This window comes from Trachemys scripta, chromosome 1 (assembly GCF_013100865.1).
Source record: "Trachemys scripta elegans isolate TJP31775 chromosome 1, CAS_Tse_1.0, whole genome shotgun sequence".
NCBI classification, from domain to species: domain Eukaryota; kingdom Metazoa; phylum Chordata; order Testudines; family Emydidae; genus Trachemys; species Trachemys scripta.
In genome coordinates this window covers 40,527,222-40,546,956 of record NC_048298.1, presented here as the reverse complement: position 1 = coordinate 40,546,956, position 19,735 = coordinate 40,527,222, and the positions used below count along the sequence as shown (strand labels likewise).

Genomic DNA, 19,735 nt, shown 5'->3' with positions numbered 1-19,735 from the left:
TAAATACATGCATACTTGACAATGTCATTTCAGTAACAATGACTTCTTGTTACACGTGGCAAAATCAGAGTGTGACAAAGCATGATCTGGAATTCTTTGTTATTGGATGTATCAAATAACAGCACAACTTCTGAATGCCCTGTTATGTGTATAATTTCTTCCAACATATTTTTTCATATTAACAGAGAACCTGAAATATAAAAAGCTACGTATTTAGACACCTGGTCTCTGCAAATCTGTAATGTTTTCCAGAGGTGGCAAGAGCTAACTCTCAGAATTCAACAGGGAAAGTAGAAGTGAACAATATGAAGAACATTCCAGCAGTTGACCAGGGTGCCCAGTAGATACAGTAAGTGTCCTTCCATAATTTATACTCTTCCTCTTTCCCTTTCTTTTTGTGAAATTTCAGTTTGAAAAATAGGAAGGTCAACTGAAAAGGGAACAGGCAAACATAGAGCATATTACATCTCAGCTTACTAACAACTGTGAAATGAGACAGTTTAAAAATACATTTGGCCATATCCCACTCAATGTACTCATTTGAGTAGTCCCAATGAAATCAGTGGGACTACTTTCATTTAATAGGGCAGAGAAGACCAGGATTAGTCCATTGTTCCTGAAAGACCAGTAGAATGTATGGGCCAAGTGGTATATTGGTGAGTTTGGACTCCTTTAATAAGGTGCTGTGACTTGGTGGTAGCATAAATATCACCTAATTGCAGCCACTCTTATGTTAACTAATTCTTTTATATTGCAACAGTTAAATAGTTATGTAAAACATGCATAATTGCAGACGCAAAAGATTTGTTAAGGTTGTCATATCTCTCTTCTAAAAATGTGAATAGAGGATTGTAATTTTAAAAACTCATTAATGCTCAAACATTAATAGGAAGTAGGTCTGAAACAAACAAAAGGAAGAACTTCTTCACACAACGCACAGTCAACCTTTGGAACTCATTGCTAGGGGATGTTGTGAAGGCTAAAACTATATCCAGGTTACAAAAAGAACTAGATAAATTCATGGAGGTTAGGTCCATCAATAACTATTAGCTAATATGGACAGAGATGCAACTCCATATTCTGGGTGTCCCTAGCCTCTGACTGCCAGAAGCTGGAGTGGACAACAGGGGATGGATCACTCAGTGATTGTCTGTTCTGTTCATTCCCTCTGACTACCTGGCATTGGCCACTGTTGGAAGACAAGATGCTGAGCTAGATGGACCATTGATTTTGACCCAGTATGGCCATTCTTATGTAATTCAAGGTTAAGATTCCTGTACCATCCTCATCTTTGTGCTCTCGTCCCCAACTATATTTTCATTTTGCAATCATAGATTACAACAGCATGGGTCTTTGATGATGTGACCCATGCACACCCTTTTATCAGGTACAGCTGGGGAACTATTGCCAGTTTTGCAAAGATTTACACGGCACTGAGAGGTGAGCCTGTTGCCCACATGTGAAGGAAGCGCAAAATGCAGGTTAATCTCTTGCCTACATTTGGAGTTTAGGGTCTCTGATCAGTACTGGAAGGGTGAATGGGGTACATGGGATTTCCAGATGACATCTGGATAGTGGATGGGAACAGAATAGTGTATGTGAAAAGTAAGATATAAGGCATCAAAGTGCACATACAAAATTTCAGGTGGGGTGGGATTATGTGTGAGAAAGTTCGGTCCAGGGATCAAAATTGGATTTATAAAGTGAATTATAGTATAGCTTGGAGCATGAAGGGAGCTACCATCACAAGGCAGCAGTAACACATGCATGCTCTTTTTTTTTGATGTTTACTTTTTTCAATCTCATGAGATTTTATCATGAGTCTCACAATATTTGGTGGTTCTTCAAAGCCTTAGCTCCAACAGTCCTGCGATTACATGAGAATATCAGCTTTCATTTAAAAAAAAAAAAGTGTAAATTTCTAGCCGTCATTGTTGTGGGTGAAAAAAGCTTGAAAACATGAAACATACAGGCTCAAATGCCAGAAGAATCCAAATTTAAAAAAAAAATCCAAATGTGTTATTTTTAAAATCTCATGATTTTTAAACTAATCTCATGGTTGTCTGATGTCTGATGAAATATAGGAGCTGGCAATACTTCAATATCTTAGTTTCAACAAACACAATATAAATAACAATAAAGCACATAATACACTGTCACTGATGGACTTTATGTGACACTGGCAAAGAATCACAGAACAAGTCACTTTCTTCTAACACAGAGCAAGGAACTCTATTGGAAATAAGGAAAACAGTGTTCCTTCTAAGGCCTTGTCTACACACATAAGTTGTACTCTTTTAACTATACGGGTGTAGTTAGAGTGGTACAACACTGTAGATGAAATTATAGTGGTATAAATGTACCTCTATCAGTGTAGGTAATAAGCTATCCAAGTATAAGGGCTAGTCTACACTGACAACGTTAAAGTGCTGCTGTGGCAGTGCTTTAACGTGGTTTGTTTGGTCGCGGCACAGCTCTGGGAGAGAGCTCTCCCAGCGCTCTAAAAAAACCACCTCCATGAGTTATACCTTTATATTGGGATAACTGCACACACACTACGAGGGGTTGTACCAGTGTAACTATTTTGGTAAAAATTCTCATCTCTGACTTAAATAGTTATACCAGTACAAACATTGTGGGTAGGTCATGCCTAAGATTTTGTCTAGGCTAGGTCTTAAAGGTGTGTTAGCTAACACGTGCTAACTAACATGTTCTAAGTCCAGTGTAGACAAGATAGTGATTACTTTAACATGTTGTTAAGCTTGTTTTAAAGCCTAAGTTCCCCTTGATTTTAACTCAACCAGCTCAGTATGTATTAAAACACACACTGCCTTGTCTATCCCAGAGTTTTGTAACATGTTAGTTAGTATGTGCTAGCTAATATGTCCATAACATAATATGACCTTTAAGTAGCCTAAAGCTATTCTCTCTGCTTCATTGCAAAGCTTCTGCTTCGAACCTTGCCAGCCCTCTCCTGCCTGGCTCTGGCTTACTGATTTGAAGAAACAATACCCATACCTCACAGTAAGTAGAAAGAAAGGATTGGATATCCCTTATTTAGAAAGAAGGGTCCTTAAGTTACAGGGACAAAAATAATAATGAGATAAAAATCACATCATAATGTTACCTTTAGAACACTGAATATTAACTAAAATACATGGTGGGTAGTTCTCAAGTTTTAGTAAGCAATTCTTTGAATGAAGAAAAAGTCTTTTTTTTTGTGATTCTTTGACACAAAATGCCACACATGATCAATCTGTGTTGGTGAAAAAATTATTCCAGTTATTCCAGAATAACTTTTTAATAGAGAATATGTCCATAAATGTAACTCATTTATCCAGTAGAGATGGAAACATTTGAGATTCAAGGACAATTAGAAACAAGGATTGTAAAATAGAAAAATAGAAATGTATTAATATTAAATGTATAGATTATAGTTTCTCAAGAAGTCAATATACAGATGGTGGAATATAATATGGGAGATTACATCAGAGGGCTAATATATTATAAATTAGACACTGAAATATCAACTGTCATGAGGAGTGTTGGAGTCCAAATAGCTCAAATAATCAACAAAAGAGACCAAGTAGCAGTTGGTTGTCTGGAAGAGATCAAAGAGACCTGGTGAATGAGATCTTTTATTGGATTAATTTCTGTTGGTGAGAGAGACAAGCTTTCAACAGAGCTTTTCTTCAGGTCTCTGAGTAAGCCTGAAAGCTTGTCTCTCTCACTAACAGAAGTTGGTCCAATAAAAGATATTACCTCCTGGTATCTCTAATATTCTGGGACCAATATGGCTACAACAACACTGCATGCATGGAAGAAGTCAAGTTAGATGTATTCACAATTTAGGAGGGTATTGTTTTATTAGTGCTTAAAGTGCACTTCAATAATTTTTTTTTTTTGGGGGGGAGGTCTACATTGTCTTGATTAGGCATAAAGGTGTTTCTTTTAAAGTAAAAGAGAATAACTCCCCCCCTCTCAATTTCAGAATAACCCCTCCTCCCTCTCAATTTCAGCTGATATCAACCCATTGCAAGTTGCATACTTTGATGGAAAATATTTAGGCACAGTGGATATAAAAGTTTATTTTAAATTAACAGAATTTGCTTGAGAAAACTGTATTCTGCACATTTTTATTTACATAAATAGTGATGGAAACTCACAGAAATGTATCAACTTTTTTTTATTCACTGAGGAGCAATTATCAGTGATTAAAGGATATACTCTAATTAGTCCAGTAGCCTTACCATCTTAAACTTCAACAACATATGCAGACATAAATAGCAAATTGCACTTAATTTTGTGCTTTGAGTGCCTGATCTGAAGCCCACTTGAGGACAACAGAAAGACTCTCATTGACTTCAATGTGTTTTGGATCAAGCCCTGAACTCTTTTTTTATGAGGGGCTGTTTTTGTTTTTAGAATATAGAGCAGAAACATTGACAGCAGATTCTGTTTTGAGAACACTCCAGGGACAAAGAAAGATAGGCACGTCCTTTGAAAGTTAAATGAACTATGACAATGTGTCACAGAATGAGAAAAACAGGCGAATTTGAACCAAGATTGAAAATGAACTGCAAAATGGAATTGTTAGCGCCTGTGCTCATTATAGAGCTGGGATTGAGGTAGTCCAATTAGTGCTCATGCATGAGACCAATAAACTCACAGTCTGGATAAACAGCAGTGGCCCCAGTAATAAAAGACATTTTGTTCATGTTTAGGAGATTGTGTGGCACATTTGTGAAATAGTAGATAATTGTGTTTTCCCTCAGTATTTCAGCATCAAATATTAACCTTATTTATTTTTGTAAAGACTTGCTCCACTTGGCCTTAAACATTGTTCTGAAGTGAAAAATAACATCTGCAATAAAATCACAATTTGCAAAAACCAATTTTAAGTCAATAGATCTTGATTGCTTCTTGTTCGCAATACAAAGAGTTTTAGGAATTCTTTCTGTTCATCAACAAAGTATTATCCTTCAGTGTCTAATGGTGAGAGGTTTTAATGAACAATGCCTGCGACCACAATATACATGAGTAAACCTGTTAAAGGTATTCAACATATGTTGACTGAGAACAGATGAGAGCCTTCTGGAGAAAGAATTCCTTGCTTTCCTGAAGGTTTCTGTGCAAATTAAACTTTTTTTCTAGCTATAAGCAAGGAGAAAATACAGTTATAATGGGACTTGAATAATAAAAATTTTTATTTATGTTGTGATAGTGCCTCAGGATCCCCATCAGGGATCAAGTCCCCATGGTCTAGGCACTGTACAAACAACCAGATAATTTCAGATAAAGAGAGGGAGAAGGAGGCAGGAAAGTTGCAGGACCAAGGGGAGGTAGAGAAGGCCGCTGTCAAAATATTTCAGAGTGTAATGAAAGGTACGTTCCATTTATTTTTATGTGTGTGTTCCAACACTTTGGCTGGTGTCATCTGTAGGGGAGGGTAGGAAGTTTGGCTCTCATCTTAGGAGTCCTCCTTGTTATCCTCCTCAAACCTGTCAACAGGTTGATAGCTTAGTACTAATTCTGTCATTTGTCTTTCCCATTCTCCTTACTGTAGCAATTGGCTAAGGAAAGGAAAAGAGTTGGAGAGGGGGTGGGAAAAGAGAGAAACAGGGGTTGGGGAGGAAAATGGTTGCTATATCAGAGACCGGAGGCCAAGGGAGTGGAATCAAGAGGAAAAAGCAAAAGTCTAGGAGAGGGGACTGGTGAAGAGGGAGAGAGACACAATACTAGAGGCTAGAGGATGAAAATGGAAGGGAGGCACAAAAGACTAGGGGAGTCCCAGTCCCAGATATATCACTTGCAAGCGGCAACACTTCTTCAAATAATGTACAAACTGGATATCCTTCTACTTCATTGTACCTGCCGTGGGTAATTGGGGAGGGTGCACTTGCAGCCTGATGGCAGATCTGGTCTCACAATACTCATTCACTTCCACTAACATTTTAAACAAAAATCAGTTCCACTTTTTCGTAGGTACTTGACACTTCCATGGATGCTTTGTTGAGTTTAATATAATTAATTCTCTTTACCATACTGATATCTAAGTTAAATCTAGTATAACAACTAGCCTTCACACTTTCCAAAGTCATTAATAATGTCATTCTTCTGGCCTGCTGAGGGATCATAATTCTTCCACCTATTCCTTTAGAAAAATGATGATTTTGTTCCACAGTAGATAGTAATAAACATGGGCCTTATTCTTTTCTTAGACACGTGGTATATATTACCACATATCTGAGTTCTCTTGGTTAATCTCAGTGAGAAAGACACTTCCATCATGGCTTTTGTTTAAATTACCTTCTCCCATTCCATTGATGTGGAGCTATAAGTCAGTGGGTAATATAAGAAGAAAAAATCATAGAACCAGAGTGTCAGAAAGGATCAGAGCTACAGGAAAAACAGGGTGAATCTGGCTACAGCTAGCTGCACAAAGATACAAATAGTCTGTGAAAACTTTTGAAACAAAACCACTTTAGTTTTGTGTGACATTTTTCATTTGTCAACAAAAAACAGAATACATTTTTTGGAGAAGTTTCATTTTGCTGTGAAAAAACACTCACTTTTTAACTTCTTTCCAATGACAAAAGGCAGAAGGCAGCAAAAAAAGTCAGGGAAAGTGGTGAAAAAACTACTCACAATATGCTCAGTACTGAACTGGCACACAATTCAGGTCGTTCCAGCACTAAGAAGCTTTAATTATAATTATAATAATAATAATTATTATTATTATTATTGCACTATGTATATATTGCACTATTTAAATTGTGATGACCCCTAGATGTCCCCAAAAGACAGTTTTAGATCCCAAAATGTTACATCCTAAGTAAAACAGATGGTGAGTACACAGGATATTCAGGGAAACTGAAACACAGAATAAGTAGGACGCTTTTGTTTTAAAAATATTCTAATATTATTATATTATTAAGTCAATTCTTGTGTCTTCATGGAAGAAGTGAGTCTTTCAGAGGGGTTTGAATGAAGACAGGAAAGTGTCTTGGCAGAATGGAAATCAAGAAAAGGCTGAGTATTGGAAAGTGCTTCCTGACCTGACAGTGAGATCTACCAATCTGTAGAATAGTTTCCCCAGGTACGCACCTCATCCTTGAAGGCATTTAAACGCTGACTTATTTTTGTCCTGATTATAGTTTTGTCTTTGTCCATATCTGTTGTGAGTACAAAGTTAAAAAAGAAACCCAAAATAAAAGCCATTTCTTTGACACAATATCTGTCCTTGCTGTGAATATTGCTTTTTTAAAAAAAGTCTCTTCCTGTTTTTGTTCTCAGGGAAACCATCGCATTAGCCCCAGCGAAAACAGCATACCATGTGTAATCTGTGGATTAAATGGATAGAAATTACAATGCTGCTTATTATGGTTGATGGCCAACTGCTCAAGCAGGCAAAGGCCCCACTGCTACTCCACAAACCTTTCATTGTTGTTTGGAATGCACCTACGGAACAGTGCAGACTGCGGTACAAGGTGGACCTAGATCTCAGAGTTTTTGACATTGCATCAAACACCAATGAAACTTTGAGTGGCTCCAATGTGACAATCTTTTATCACACTCATTTGGGGCATTACCCCTATTACTTAGACAATGGGGTTCCTATCAATGGAGGGGTGCCACAGAATGAGAGTCTAATAAAACACCTTAACAAAGCTAAGTCTGACATTGACCATTCCATACCCATGAAGAAATTCCAAGGACTTGCAGTCATTGACTGGGAAAACTGGAGGCCCCAGTGGGACAGGAACTGGGGTAATAAAACCATTTATAGAAATAAGTCTCTCGAACTGGTTAGGAGACACCATCCTCAGTGGTCAGAGGACAAAATTAGGAAAGTTGCTAAGGAAGAATTTGAAAATGCTGGCAAGAGTTTTATGAACAACACTATCCTTCTGGCTGAGCACATGAGACCGAATGGTCTATGGGGTTATTATCTTTACCCAGACTGCTACAATTACGATTACAAAGAACATCCAAAAGTATACACAGGTAGATGCCCAGACATTGAATCGTCCCGCAATGATCTCCTGCTTTGGCTGTGGAAAGAAAGTACCGCTCTTTATCCATCCATCTATCTGGATTATATATTGAAGTCAAGTCCAAATGCTCTGAAGTTCGTTCATTATCGGGTTAAGGAAGCAATACGTATTGCCTCAGTTGCTAGAAAAGACTATGTTTTGCCTGTTTTTGTTTACTCCAGACCATTTTATGCCTATACTTTACATGTTTTGACAGAGGTAAGCAGACATATATAGAAATCTAAAGATTAGAATCTCTTGGAAAAAGCACTTCCTAGGAGTTTCTCCTTGCATAATAACAGTTATAGATGCATTTGTGTTTCATATATAGAACTATCCTGGTAAAGAAAGACACTACAGTCATGGTACAAAACACTACAGCTTTCAATAGTGATCCTGCTGTGGTTTGGTCTATTACTGTAGAATAATGTTGTATTCTTTTTATGAGAGAAATTTAGAAGAAAGTACAAAGCAATTGTTTCCTTAAGTAATTAAATATTTCAAATTAATTCATCAGTTTGAGAAATGGAGTTGACAAATCTCAGTGAAGTTTGAAATCCATTAATATTAAGGGAAGATAAACGCTCATGAGAAAGGAATCTCAGGGTTGAGTTTATTTGTTTTCTTCCCAAAATGGAAGCTCACTTGGTACAGAAATGAACTAGACATATCAACTAGGTAAGCCCAAGTTTAGCTTGGCATTCCTAGCTCCTGCATGAGAAAACTTGCACAGAGGCAGAATGTGACAGCAGGCTTCCTCGAGGCTTCCTAGAGGAAGGATGAGTGTGTTCTCCTGGCCATATTGTTTTCTGAAAGTACAGTATGTCTGATTATGCACAGTAACTGAGTATCTGGTTTTTGGCTTTTTAAATCTACTGTATTACAGAAATACAATTTCTGTGTCATGTGATGCCTCTTCAGCCAATGATAATTGAAGGAAATATTTTAAAAAATACAATAAATATATGCAGGTTACAAATAGGTGGTTGAGATATACACACAGACATTAAGATTTCTGATAACTGTGGTAATCATAAACTTTGTTTTGGATCCTGTCTATGCAACTGCTCAGAGCATGTAATTCCTGAATGGCTTCCTAAATAGCCTTTTGCTATAGGCTGTCCTACCCTGGGCATGGAAGGATTTGGTTTGATCCATACCTGAGGTGCGGACACAGTTGGAGGGCAGGGAGCTACCTCCTGACAGCATTAATAGCCCTCTTTGGATATTGATGCCCCTCTCCTTCCTCCCTCCCAGCCCACTCTTGGGTCATGGAGAGCTGTGGTGTTCCCCCTACAAAAATGGCATTGTGGTTGGTGGCTTGGAGTGATGTGGGCTCAATATCAGGGCTGTGTCCGTCTACTCTCACTTGCCATGGGTGTGTGTGCATATTCAATCCCACAGGTTCCAGAGTGCTCCCATTTGACTGGTCCAGTTTGGAGCTATGAGTGGGGGATTCCTGCTGGAGCTGTGCAGACCCAGTCAGTCTCTCTGGCTGCTTACTGAGGAAATACAAGGTATACAGCCACCTTTTCAGAAGCTTTCACTAACTTTGTGTGCCTCAGCTTGTTAATTCTCAGCTGGAGACTTCTCTGTGAGACATCAGAGTTTCAGAGATGCTGAGGATTCTCTTCCATGGGAACTGCTTGTCCTCAGCACTTCTGACAGTCAAGCACCAAGGGATGAAATCCTGGCCCTGCTGAAGCCAATGGGAATTTTGCTATTGACTTCAGCAGAGTTAGGTTTTAGTGGTAGCCGTGTTAGTCTGTATAAAAAAAAAACGAGGAATCCTCGTGGCACCTTAGAGACTAACAAATTTATTTGGACATAAGCTTTTGTGGGCTAGAACTCACTTCATCAGTAAAAGATACAGGAGCAGGTATAAATATATGAAAGGATGGGGGTTGCTTTACCAAGTGTTAAGTCAGTCTAACAAGATAAATCAATTAACAGCAGGATACCAAGGGAGGAGAAATAACTTTTGAAGAAGTAAGAGAGTGGCCTATTACAGACAGTTGACAAGAAGGTGTGAGTAACAGTAGGGCGAAATTAGTATTGGGGAAATTAGAGTTAGGTTTTGTAATGACCCAACCACTCCCACTCTTTATTCAGGCCTAATCTGATGGTATCTAGTTTGCAAATTAATTCCAGTTCTGCAGTTTCACGTTGGAGTCTGTTTTTGAAGTTTTTTTTGTTGAAGAATTGCCACTTTGAGGTCTGTTATTGAGTGACCAGAGAGGTTGAAGTGTTCTCCTACTGCTTTTTCAATGTTATGATTCCTGATGTCAGATTTGTGTACATTTATTCTTTTGCATAGAGACTGTCCAGTTTGGCCAATGTACCTGGCAGAGGCGCATTGCTGGCACATGATGGCATATACCACATTGGTAGATGTGCAGGTGAACGAGCCCTGGATGGTGTGGCTGATGTGGTTAGGTCCTATGATGGTGTCCCTTGAATAGATATGTGGACAGAGTTGGCACCGGGGTTTGTTGCAGGGTTTGGTTCCTGGATTGGTGTTTTTGTTGTGTGGTGTGTAGTTGCTGGTGAGTATTTGCTTCAGGTTGAGGGGCTGTCTGTAAGCGAGGACTGACCTGTCAACTGTCTGTAATGGGCCATTCTCTTACCACTTCAAAAGTTATTTTTCCTCCCTTGGTATCCTGCTGTTAATTGATTTATATCATTAGACTGACTTAACACTTGGTAAAGCAACCCACATTCTTTCATGTATTTATACCTGCTCCTGTATCTTTTACTTCATACATCTGATGAAGTGGGTTCTAGCCCACGAAAGCTTATGCCCAAATAAATTTGTTAGTCTCTAAGGTGCCACAAGGACTCCTAGTTTTTTTTCAGCAGTTAGGATTCCAGCCAAGGTCTCTTCACCTGAGAACTCAAAATATAGGCACACAAAGTTAGTGAATACTTCGGCAAGCGTTGGCTCTAATAGGTATGTTCATCATAAACACACATAGATCTGGGGATTAAAATAAAAATACCATTAACACTAGCTAAACATCCTACAATATGAAATCTAGCACAATTATATATTATGCAAGCTTTCGAACATATGAGGCTGTACAAAGTTAATTGTTTACCTTGAACTAGCTTCCACATTCAATAATAGTAACTGAAAATAATATTGCCCATAAGTTACCCTTTTATCCACTGAGCTGTCTTTTAGTTGCATATCACCTTCTTTTCAGACCTGGATGTTTCAGAGATCTTTTCTAAAACATTCAGCACCTGTGTGCACAGCCCATTCACAGCAGGGGGAATCCCCCATGAGGAATGTTCAAATATGTATTTTGTAGTGAAAACAAAATATATGTCTTCAAAGACTGATCATGGGTACCAGGCTTGTAGCTTCTCCAGACTACATATTTGGCAGCATGAGCTCTATGAGTGGAGCTTGGGAACCGGCAGGCTTTTTATAGATAGAGCACCGGAAAGAGCTCCAATGATCAGGAAAACAATGTTCATGGCTTTAATGTTTTAAATCTATTGTTTCATAGCCCTGATGTCCTCAAATGATTTTATATCAGCTCTTGTGAAACATACTTGGACACTGATACCTACTGTAATCTCACACTCTGCACTGCTCCAGTAGCAGACAGGACATCCAACTGTAGCTCAGAGAGTCAGAGATTCCTTCCCAGCACCTGGGGAAAGTTTCACTTCTTTTCTGGAGCACTTTACACCTTCCTATGACCCCCGTCAGCTACTCTGGGCAGCAAATATAGGGGGAACAGAAACAAATCTACTCACATTCCCCACCCCCCCTTGCTAACAATGCAGAGTAGCTCCCTGCTATAGTCATAATGTGAGCAAGGGGGTAATAAGGACTTTACTCCCCCTTATATGCTACCATGGCTGAGTGGGACAATCTAGCCCTATGGAAATTTAGCTTTTGTTTGGTTGCTGACAAAATAAGATGTTGTGCACAAGCCCTAACATGTACAGTGCTAAAGATAAAGCAAGCACCACAATGAAAGAAGTTAAGTTGAAGCAACAGTTGTGGGAACCATCAGAAAGAGCTGCAGGTATAAGAGCCCCACGAAAGATTAAAATCCAGAGGCCAGGAATGTCCCTGCAGTTGTGTCCCCCTTGCCTCATTTCTCTTTACAAATCATTTGCCAACAGATCCTAACTTCTATGAATGGCTCTCTTATCTCTAAGTATTCACCACATAATTTATGCAAATGATTCTCTATATTGATGCTCTAGGGTGTTCAGAAACTGTCCCGCTAGACTACTTGCTATTAATAATGTGTGATCAGTGATTGAAGTTACATGGCATTGTTTCTGCTCCCTGACTGGAAGAACAAATCTTTTCATAAAGCAGAATGACAAATAAATGATGAATAATGAATAACAGCGACTCTTGTTCATGTAGAAATACCCGTGTCCTCATGTCACGGTGTGTATTTGTACAAAGGCCATTCCCCATGAGCAAAGCCACCTTTGCACAAATATTCTCCCATACAGAATAAGATGGCATATGACTAGTTTGAAACAAAGAGCCATTCAGAATTTGAAGTAAAGAACACAAACATTTTTTGTTGTATGCGACCAGCTCCAATTGCAGCACCAGTTTCCTTTCATGTTGATAAATTTGAACAGTTTAGTGCTCCTCCTTCCATTTTTCAATACAAAATGAAATCACCCAGCTAATCAGCTTGTGGAAGGAGCCCTGGTGAGAGAGGAATTCCCTTTTTGTTTATATGGAGTGAGGATTCTACTCTCCCCCAGGGGGCTAGTCCAGAACACCAGCACAGGAGCAGAGTCTTGAGGGTCTTTGGTTGCTGGAAACAGCAACCAAAACTTGGAACAGGATCTTAAGCATCAGCAGCGAGAGGAGGAACCAGGGTATTGCAGGGAAATATTGGTGTGCTAAACAGCTATTGAGTCACAGAGGGGATGTTGAGCAGCTTGGGGGTGAGGGAAGATAAACAAGCATATTATAAAATGGAGCTTTTAAAATATTGCAAGTCCCTCTCTTTCCTCCATATGGCTCCTCTAGGGGTGGAGATGGAGAAAGCAAGGAGAAGGGCAGCTAACTACCTAGCCCATCTACTTATCTATGTACTTATGTGGCCACTGTCACCATAGGATCTGAGAACCTCACATTATTTTAATGTATTTGGCCTCACAGCACCCTATGAGGAAAGGAAGTGCTATTATCTGAAGCACAGAGAGGCTACGTGACTTGCCCAACATCACATTGGAAGTCTGTGGTAGAGTAGGTAATTAAACCCTGGAGCTCCTGACACTGAAGCCAGTGAGCCCACCACCGGACCATACTTCCTTAAAAGTCCGTATTTTCTATTCTTCTTCGAGTGCTATCCCTGTGGGTGCTCTACTTTAGGTGTCAATGCAGCCCTGCCGGACACTGCTACTGAAAATCTCCAATTGACAGTGCAGGGACGTACTGACACCTAAAGTGGAGCACTCATAGTGACACATCTTGAAGAATCTCAGTAACTGCTCAAGGTGAATAACCCTCTCTGTTCAGTTTTTGGTTCATTCAAATGTGTTTGATGTATTGATCCCTTATTTTGTCTGACTGAGAAGAGATCACCAAGTTGTTAACAGGAGCTGAACTGTGTGTCATGCTAGTTCACTGTACCACCAGGTGGTTGATTTAAAACAGTCATGGTCGAGGATTTGTGTTTTTATAATCTTTGTGAAGTATTTTGCAGAAGAAAAGGGCTAGGGATCATTCATTACCAAGAGTTCTAGATATAGCACAAAGTCACTCAACTTTTCAAGGTTTGATTTTTGAGCCAAACATTTTTTTTTTACTGCTAAACTAAATCCAGTAAAAAATACACCACCATTTTCAACATGAAAGTAACACCAGTGGCATACCTTACTCTCTTCTTCTGGAGAAAGCACTGAACTATATGATTTTAGTGATAATAAAGTGCTCTCAAGAACTGCTTGGATGATCAGCAGCACCATGAACTGCAGGTGAGCCCAATAACATGGTATAGTACTGTGAAACCTACATGACGGACCAGTAGGCAAACCCTGTTGTTTAAAATATCTCCATGATTTCCAATATTATTTTATCTGACCTTTAGTTAAAGGTCACCTCCACCACTCACTTGTCCCAGGAATCCTCCTCATATGCTTCTTCAATAATTCAGCACTCTCTCCTTTTCCTCATCCACTGATTTGTGTCTTCACTTTCTTGAACAAGAAGCATTTCAGGACAGGAAAGTCCTTATTTATAAACTGCTCAGTGCATTAAGAGAGTTGTGTGTGATTTTTAAAAAAAATAATAAATAGTAATAATAATGGAGTCATCTAGTTTTATCTATCTGTAGTTCTAATATACCTACTGCCATCACATGATCATCTCCTGAGCCCTTGGATGATTTCACAGTGATGCAGACAAGGAAACCGTATCAATATACTATCGAGTACCAGTGAGTTTATGAAATTTGCAGGTTCTTTATATGATGTTTGTATTTCTCTTTGTAAAGGCTGCAGAGGATGGGAGGAAAATTCCTGACATTCCCAAATGAAAGCCACTTGCTAGGGATCTAGGGGAAGGGGAAGAAAGGTAGTTGCTCTGGGTTTTGTTTATTTATTTTCCTCCCTTCCCTGCTAAATGTAGCAGTTTACTGAATGCGCCATTTCACCATAGCATCTTTTTACATTGGGAGGGCTCCCCAGCCTCTCTTTTTCTGGTATTATGAAGTGCTCACACACATTGCTGAAGTGACACTAAGGAGGCTTGGTCTGAACACAGTTTTTGTATTGGTATAATTACATCGTGATTTTTTACCAAAATAGTTACATCAGTACAACCCAAGCACGGACTAGGTTATGCCAATACATAAGAACAGCCATAGTGGACCAGATCAGTGGTCCATCTAGCCAGTATCCCATGTTCCAACAGCTAATGTCAAGTGCTTCAGAAGGAATGACTAGAACAGGCAATCATCAAGTATAAAAGTGCTTATACTGATATGGTTTATTTCCTTTCCTGTACAGTTCTACCTGGTGTATGCGCTGTTATTACTGGTGTAATTGTGTCTGCCAATCTCTATACCAGTATAGTTAAATTGGTACAACCTGTGTGTATGGACAAGGCCTTAGAACTGCAAATACTCATGGACTGACTAAATGACAAACCATCATATTTATAATCCCTTGCAAAAGAGGTACTAGAGTATTCTACACAAATTGTCCAAGGCACTACAGTTCACAAAAGTGTCACTGCCTTTCTGCTCCTCCCGTCTGTCTGGAGGAAGCATTCTGAATATACTATAACACACTGAAACATCGATAGGAAAGTACATTTATTTGTGTGAATAAGCAAAACATTTTTTAAAAATTATTTTAACTCCTTCCCCTCTTTCCACCCCACCCCTTTGCAGTTTCTGCTGTAAGTCAATGTTCAAAATCCTTCAGAGAGTCCCTGGATCTACTGTCGTTATTATCTATTAATTGTATTGTGATCAGGGCCGGCTCCAGGCACCAGCTCTCCAAGCATGTTCTTGGGGCGGCACCTGGAGGGGGGCAGCGCTAACCCGGGGAGAGCGGGGCCACAGCCGGGCTCACCGCCCTCCCCCCGGTGCTCTGACTGGCCAGGAAGAGCGGGGCTGCCCTCCCCTGGTGCTCCAGCTGGCCAGGAAGAGTGGGGCCGCGGCCCGGCTCTCCGCCCTCCTCCCGGCGCTCCGGCCGGCCAGGGAGAGCGGGGCCGCGGCCGGGCTAACCGCCCTCCCCCCGGTGCTCCGGCCCCCGGGGAGAGCGGGGCCCCGGCCGGGCTCGCTGCCCTCCTCCCGGCGCTCCGGCCAGCCAGGGAGAGCGGAGCCGCCCTCCCCCGGCACTCTGGCCGGTCGGGGAGAGCGGGGCCCCGGCTGGGCTCACCGCCCTCCCCCCGGCGCTCCGGCTGCTGGGGAGAGCGGAGCCACGGCCGGGCTCGGCGCCCTCCCCTGCTGCACTCCCCGCCGGGGGGCGGTGGGGCAGCGGGAGGCTTTTTTGCCTGGGGCGGCAAAAAAGCCAGAGCCGGCCCTGATTGTGATAGCACCTAGAAGCTCCAGACAGGGCCCAGGACCCCATTGTGCTAGAAGCTGTACAAGCGTAGAATAAAAGTCCCTGCCCCAAGAAGTAGGGAGCTCATTAGGGGCCTTTTTGAATATGAAGATTCTACAGCACAAATCAACATCGCCTCTGGAAAAAAGTAGTGCTTAAATGTTAGTGTGTCCTCTCCTGTATTTGGTGCTATGGGTTCTGATGCTTTTCCAATGTCCAGTTTTGACACTTTCCTCTTTCAGACTGACCTGGTGAACACTATTGGAGAGAGTGCTGCTTTGGGGGCAGCAGGGGTTGTCCTTTGGGGAAGCATGCAGTATGCCAGCTCAAAGGTAGGTGGGGTGGATTTACAAACGTTCACGGGTTAAGTGCTATGTCCTTGATAAGAGCCTCTCTCCCCATCCATCCTCATTTCTACCATTTTACATCCTTACAATGAAGCTCTCCCTCACCCATCATTGTCACCAGTCTTTTGGCTGAAGATGACTGCTTGGGAGTCCTTTCATCTTGTTAACAACATACTTAAATTAGCCACTGCTTCCTAGGAACCACATCCAGGGCCAAACATGGATGACATCCATAGCAGCGGATAGCACTAATACCAAGATAATAAGATACGGTTTGAAACACTGAAATGTAAATGTAAACAGTCTGTTTAGCAGTGTTCTGCTTGCATAATCTGTACGTTACCAAACACAAGGCTATGGATTTGGCAGAGGATGAGGTGGGGAACATTTTTCACAGACCAAATGTTGAGCTTTGTCCTAAATTTTATAACAGAGTCATTGGTGGAATATAATCCCAACCTAAGAAAAGTCCTGCTCCTCCTCACAAGGCCCTGGGACTCACCTAAAGAAGTCTTATAGACCCCTTTCCTGTAATTACCAAAGGTGACAGAAGGTTGCATTGTCTATCTTTGCAAGGCACCTAATAGGCCAGCTCCCTAGCCTCACTCTTAGAAAGGCTGCAGGTGGAGAAGGCAAGCTGACCTTTGATAGGACATTAGCAATACAGGAAGATGCAACCTCTTTCAGTGTCTGACCCTACTACTATCAAAGTCAATGGCAAAACTCCCATTGACTGCAGTGGTGTGGTATGAACTCCCAAACAAGTTCAGTGGCTTAACATGGAGCTGAAGAACCCAAAAGCTATTTTTCCACATTGCACACCAGCCAGTGAAAATTGTCTAGTAACTACTAAGTTAAAGGGTTATGGTGATCAGTGTAGAAATCCCTAGTGCTAAAGCAATGTATCAATAAATATTTTAAACCTCTTTTATTTTAAATCGTTCCTTTTCAACAACCACTAGAAAACCTTATTTTTAATAAAACATTCAATATGTTGCTACCAGGCACCCAAAACAGAAAAGCAAGATTATAATAAAGGTCAATATCTTACTGGCCTTCCCATGAATGCAGATTAAGCCAGGGGCTAATCACATGAGTAAGGGCTTCAGGATTTATCTCAGTATATCACTTTAGCCAGCAGTGCTTCCATGTTAATATTCTACCAAAAATATGGTAACTTGGACATAACTCTGGTTACTGATTAACATGTCACACTCTTGTTTTCCTACAGGAGAGCTGTTCAGTTGTGAAAAAATACATAGATGGCCCCTTAGGACATTATGTCATTAATGTCACCTCAGCAGCCAAACTCTGCAGTAAAGTTCTGTGTAAGAAAAATGGGAGATGCATCCGTAAAATCGGTGACTCTTCTGCTTATCTGCACTTGTCACCCAATAGTTTTGAGATTGGGGTCCACCATTCTGAAAAAGGCCCAAGATTCTTTGTGACTGGAAAACCTAGACCAGAAGACATAAAGGCCATGAAGCAGAGCTTCACATGTCAGTGTTACCAAGGCTGGACTGGGATATTTTGTGAACTGCCTGACCGAAGTCTACTTGAACAATGGGCTCACACTTTGTTTAACAGATCAAAAAATAAAATGCTCAACTTTCTTTTATTTGGATCCATGCAGGTTTTTCTGCTTCTCATTATACACTAATGTTTCTTACAAGGAAGCAAGAAACGTTGCAGTTGAGACTTCAGATCTCCTTGCTTAGCAAGTTTCTATTCAGATGGGAAATAGTGTTGCAGACTGTTGCTTTATCTTCATTCTTCTCCATTTAAGTACTAATCCTACTGGGCAAGGCAGCATTTTTACACAGAGTGTTAAGGAGATTTCGAATGCATCTCCCTCTTACTGGCCCCACTCGTACTGTTCTATCTCATTCCTTAATCAGTCAAAACTCTACTGATCCACTGGGAGTTTTGCTCGAGTGAGAACTGAATAAAGCTGAGTAAAGACTTCAGGATTTGTCCCTAGACAAGCAGAAAAAAAAAAGGATGTAAAGACCATTTATTTCAAAGGCTGGATGATTTAGAACACTTTAATTTTGAGGATCTTCCCATTGACTGGGGTCTAGTCTGTACTCCTCTTGTGTTTAAACACCATGAAAGTCAAATGGAGTTTTGGGCGTACAATAATGTAGCATCAGGACTCAAACTGGTTTCAGTTTGTGGATGTCACTGCTGGTATAGCAGCTCCTACATAAAGATTTGAAAGGCACAGGGAATTCTCCATAAACTCACACATTAAATATTTGGAATATGAACAGATATACTCAGTTATATTTCGGCTCACATGTTAATTCAGTGAGTATCAACACTTTCTGTGATAGTTTTGTCCTGTTGATTTGCAAGCTGCTGTTTGACTAAAGACTGGGCCTGTCTGCAATTTCTGATAACCCAGTTCGACCTTTGTTAGTCATTAAAAAAATTACCTCTAAAATCCATTTAGGTCTGATGTTGTCAGTCTTTGAGAGAGGTGCTGGCACTGGCACTTTATAGGATTCCTGGCAAGGGTAAGCTCCACATGCTCCTTTCCTTCCTCCCTCCTGCAACTTGGAAGGAGACAGTCCCACTCTTTCCTCCTCCTGACTGCTGGGAGGTGGGATGCTCCATTCTCTCCTTCCTTCCAGCCAGGGAGGGTTGTGTGCTCCTCACTGCCTCTTGGGCACTGAATTCCCTACTTTCCACCCTGCTCAATCCACGTATAGCTGGTAGAGCACTCCTGTGACTGATGCTCCACTTGCCCTGCCCATCACCAGACTGAGTTAGTGGATTAGTGAGATTCATCAAGAGCACGAAATGGGGAGCAGCCACCACAGAAACCCTCTGGGAACACACCATCCCCTCTTTCAGGCAGGAGGGAAAAAATGGAGCATCCCACCTCCCACAAGCTCTGCCCTGCCTCCCATGTTGAGGACCCTGATATAGGTGGTACGGTCAGCACTTTGTAACCAGATCCTCTTTTAAGTAGGGCTAGTGGAAAGACCTACTGAATAATTACTGGTGAATATAGTATCCAAGAAATGGCCCATCGAACTAGTCCTATTTTTCAATTGAAACTATATTTTAAAACATTAATTTAAAATAAGGCACTGGCCCATTTTCTCACAGGAATGCATATATTTTCCCAAAAATACTACCTTATATACAGTAAGTTTTTTTAAAAGTCATAAATAAATGACTAGATCAAATGGGTGACAAAACTAAGAAAAATTCTCTCTCTCTGAACTGAGTTGCTAGGTACAATATAAAAGTTGTTTTCTCTTGAAACTTGCAAATGATGGGCTGTGTAGAGTA

The 19,735-nt window shown here is 40.7% G+C and overlaps 1 protein-coding gene across 1 annotated transcript; it reads left to right on the top strand.

Annotated features, from left to right (window-relative positions):
- The first annotated feature begins 270 nt into the window (after window positions 1-270).
- On the top strand, window positions 271-18,457 carry LOC117868042 (hyaluronidase-1-like). Its single transcript, XM_034753666.1, has 4 exons — window positions 271-349; window positions 7,297-8,255; window positions 16,328-16,417; window positions 17,664-18,457. The coding sequence occupies exons 2-4, from the start codon at window positions 7,335-7,337 to the stop codon at window positions 18,090-18,092; spliced, it is 1,440 nt and encodes a 479-aa protein (XP_034609557.1). The 5' UTR covers window positions 271-349; window positions 7,297-7,334; the 3' UTR covers window positions 18,093-18,457.
- The last annotated feature ends 1,278 nt before the right edge of the window (window positions 18,458-19,735 follow it).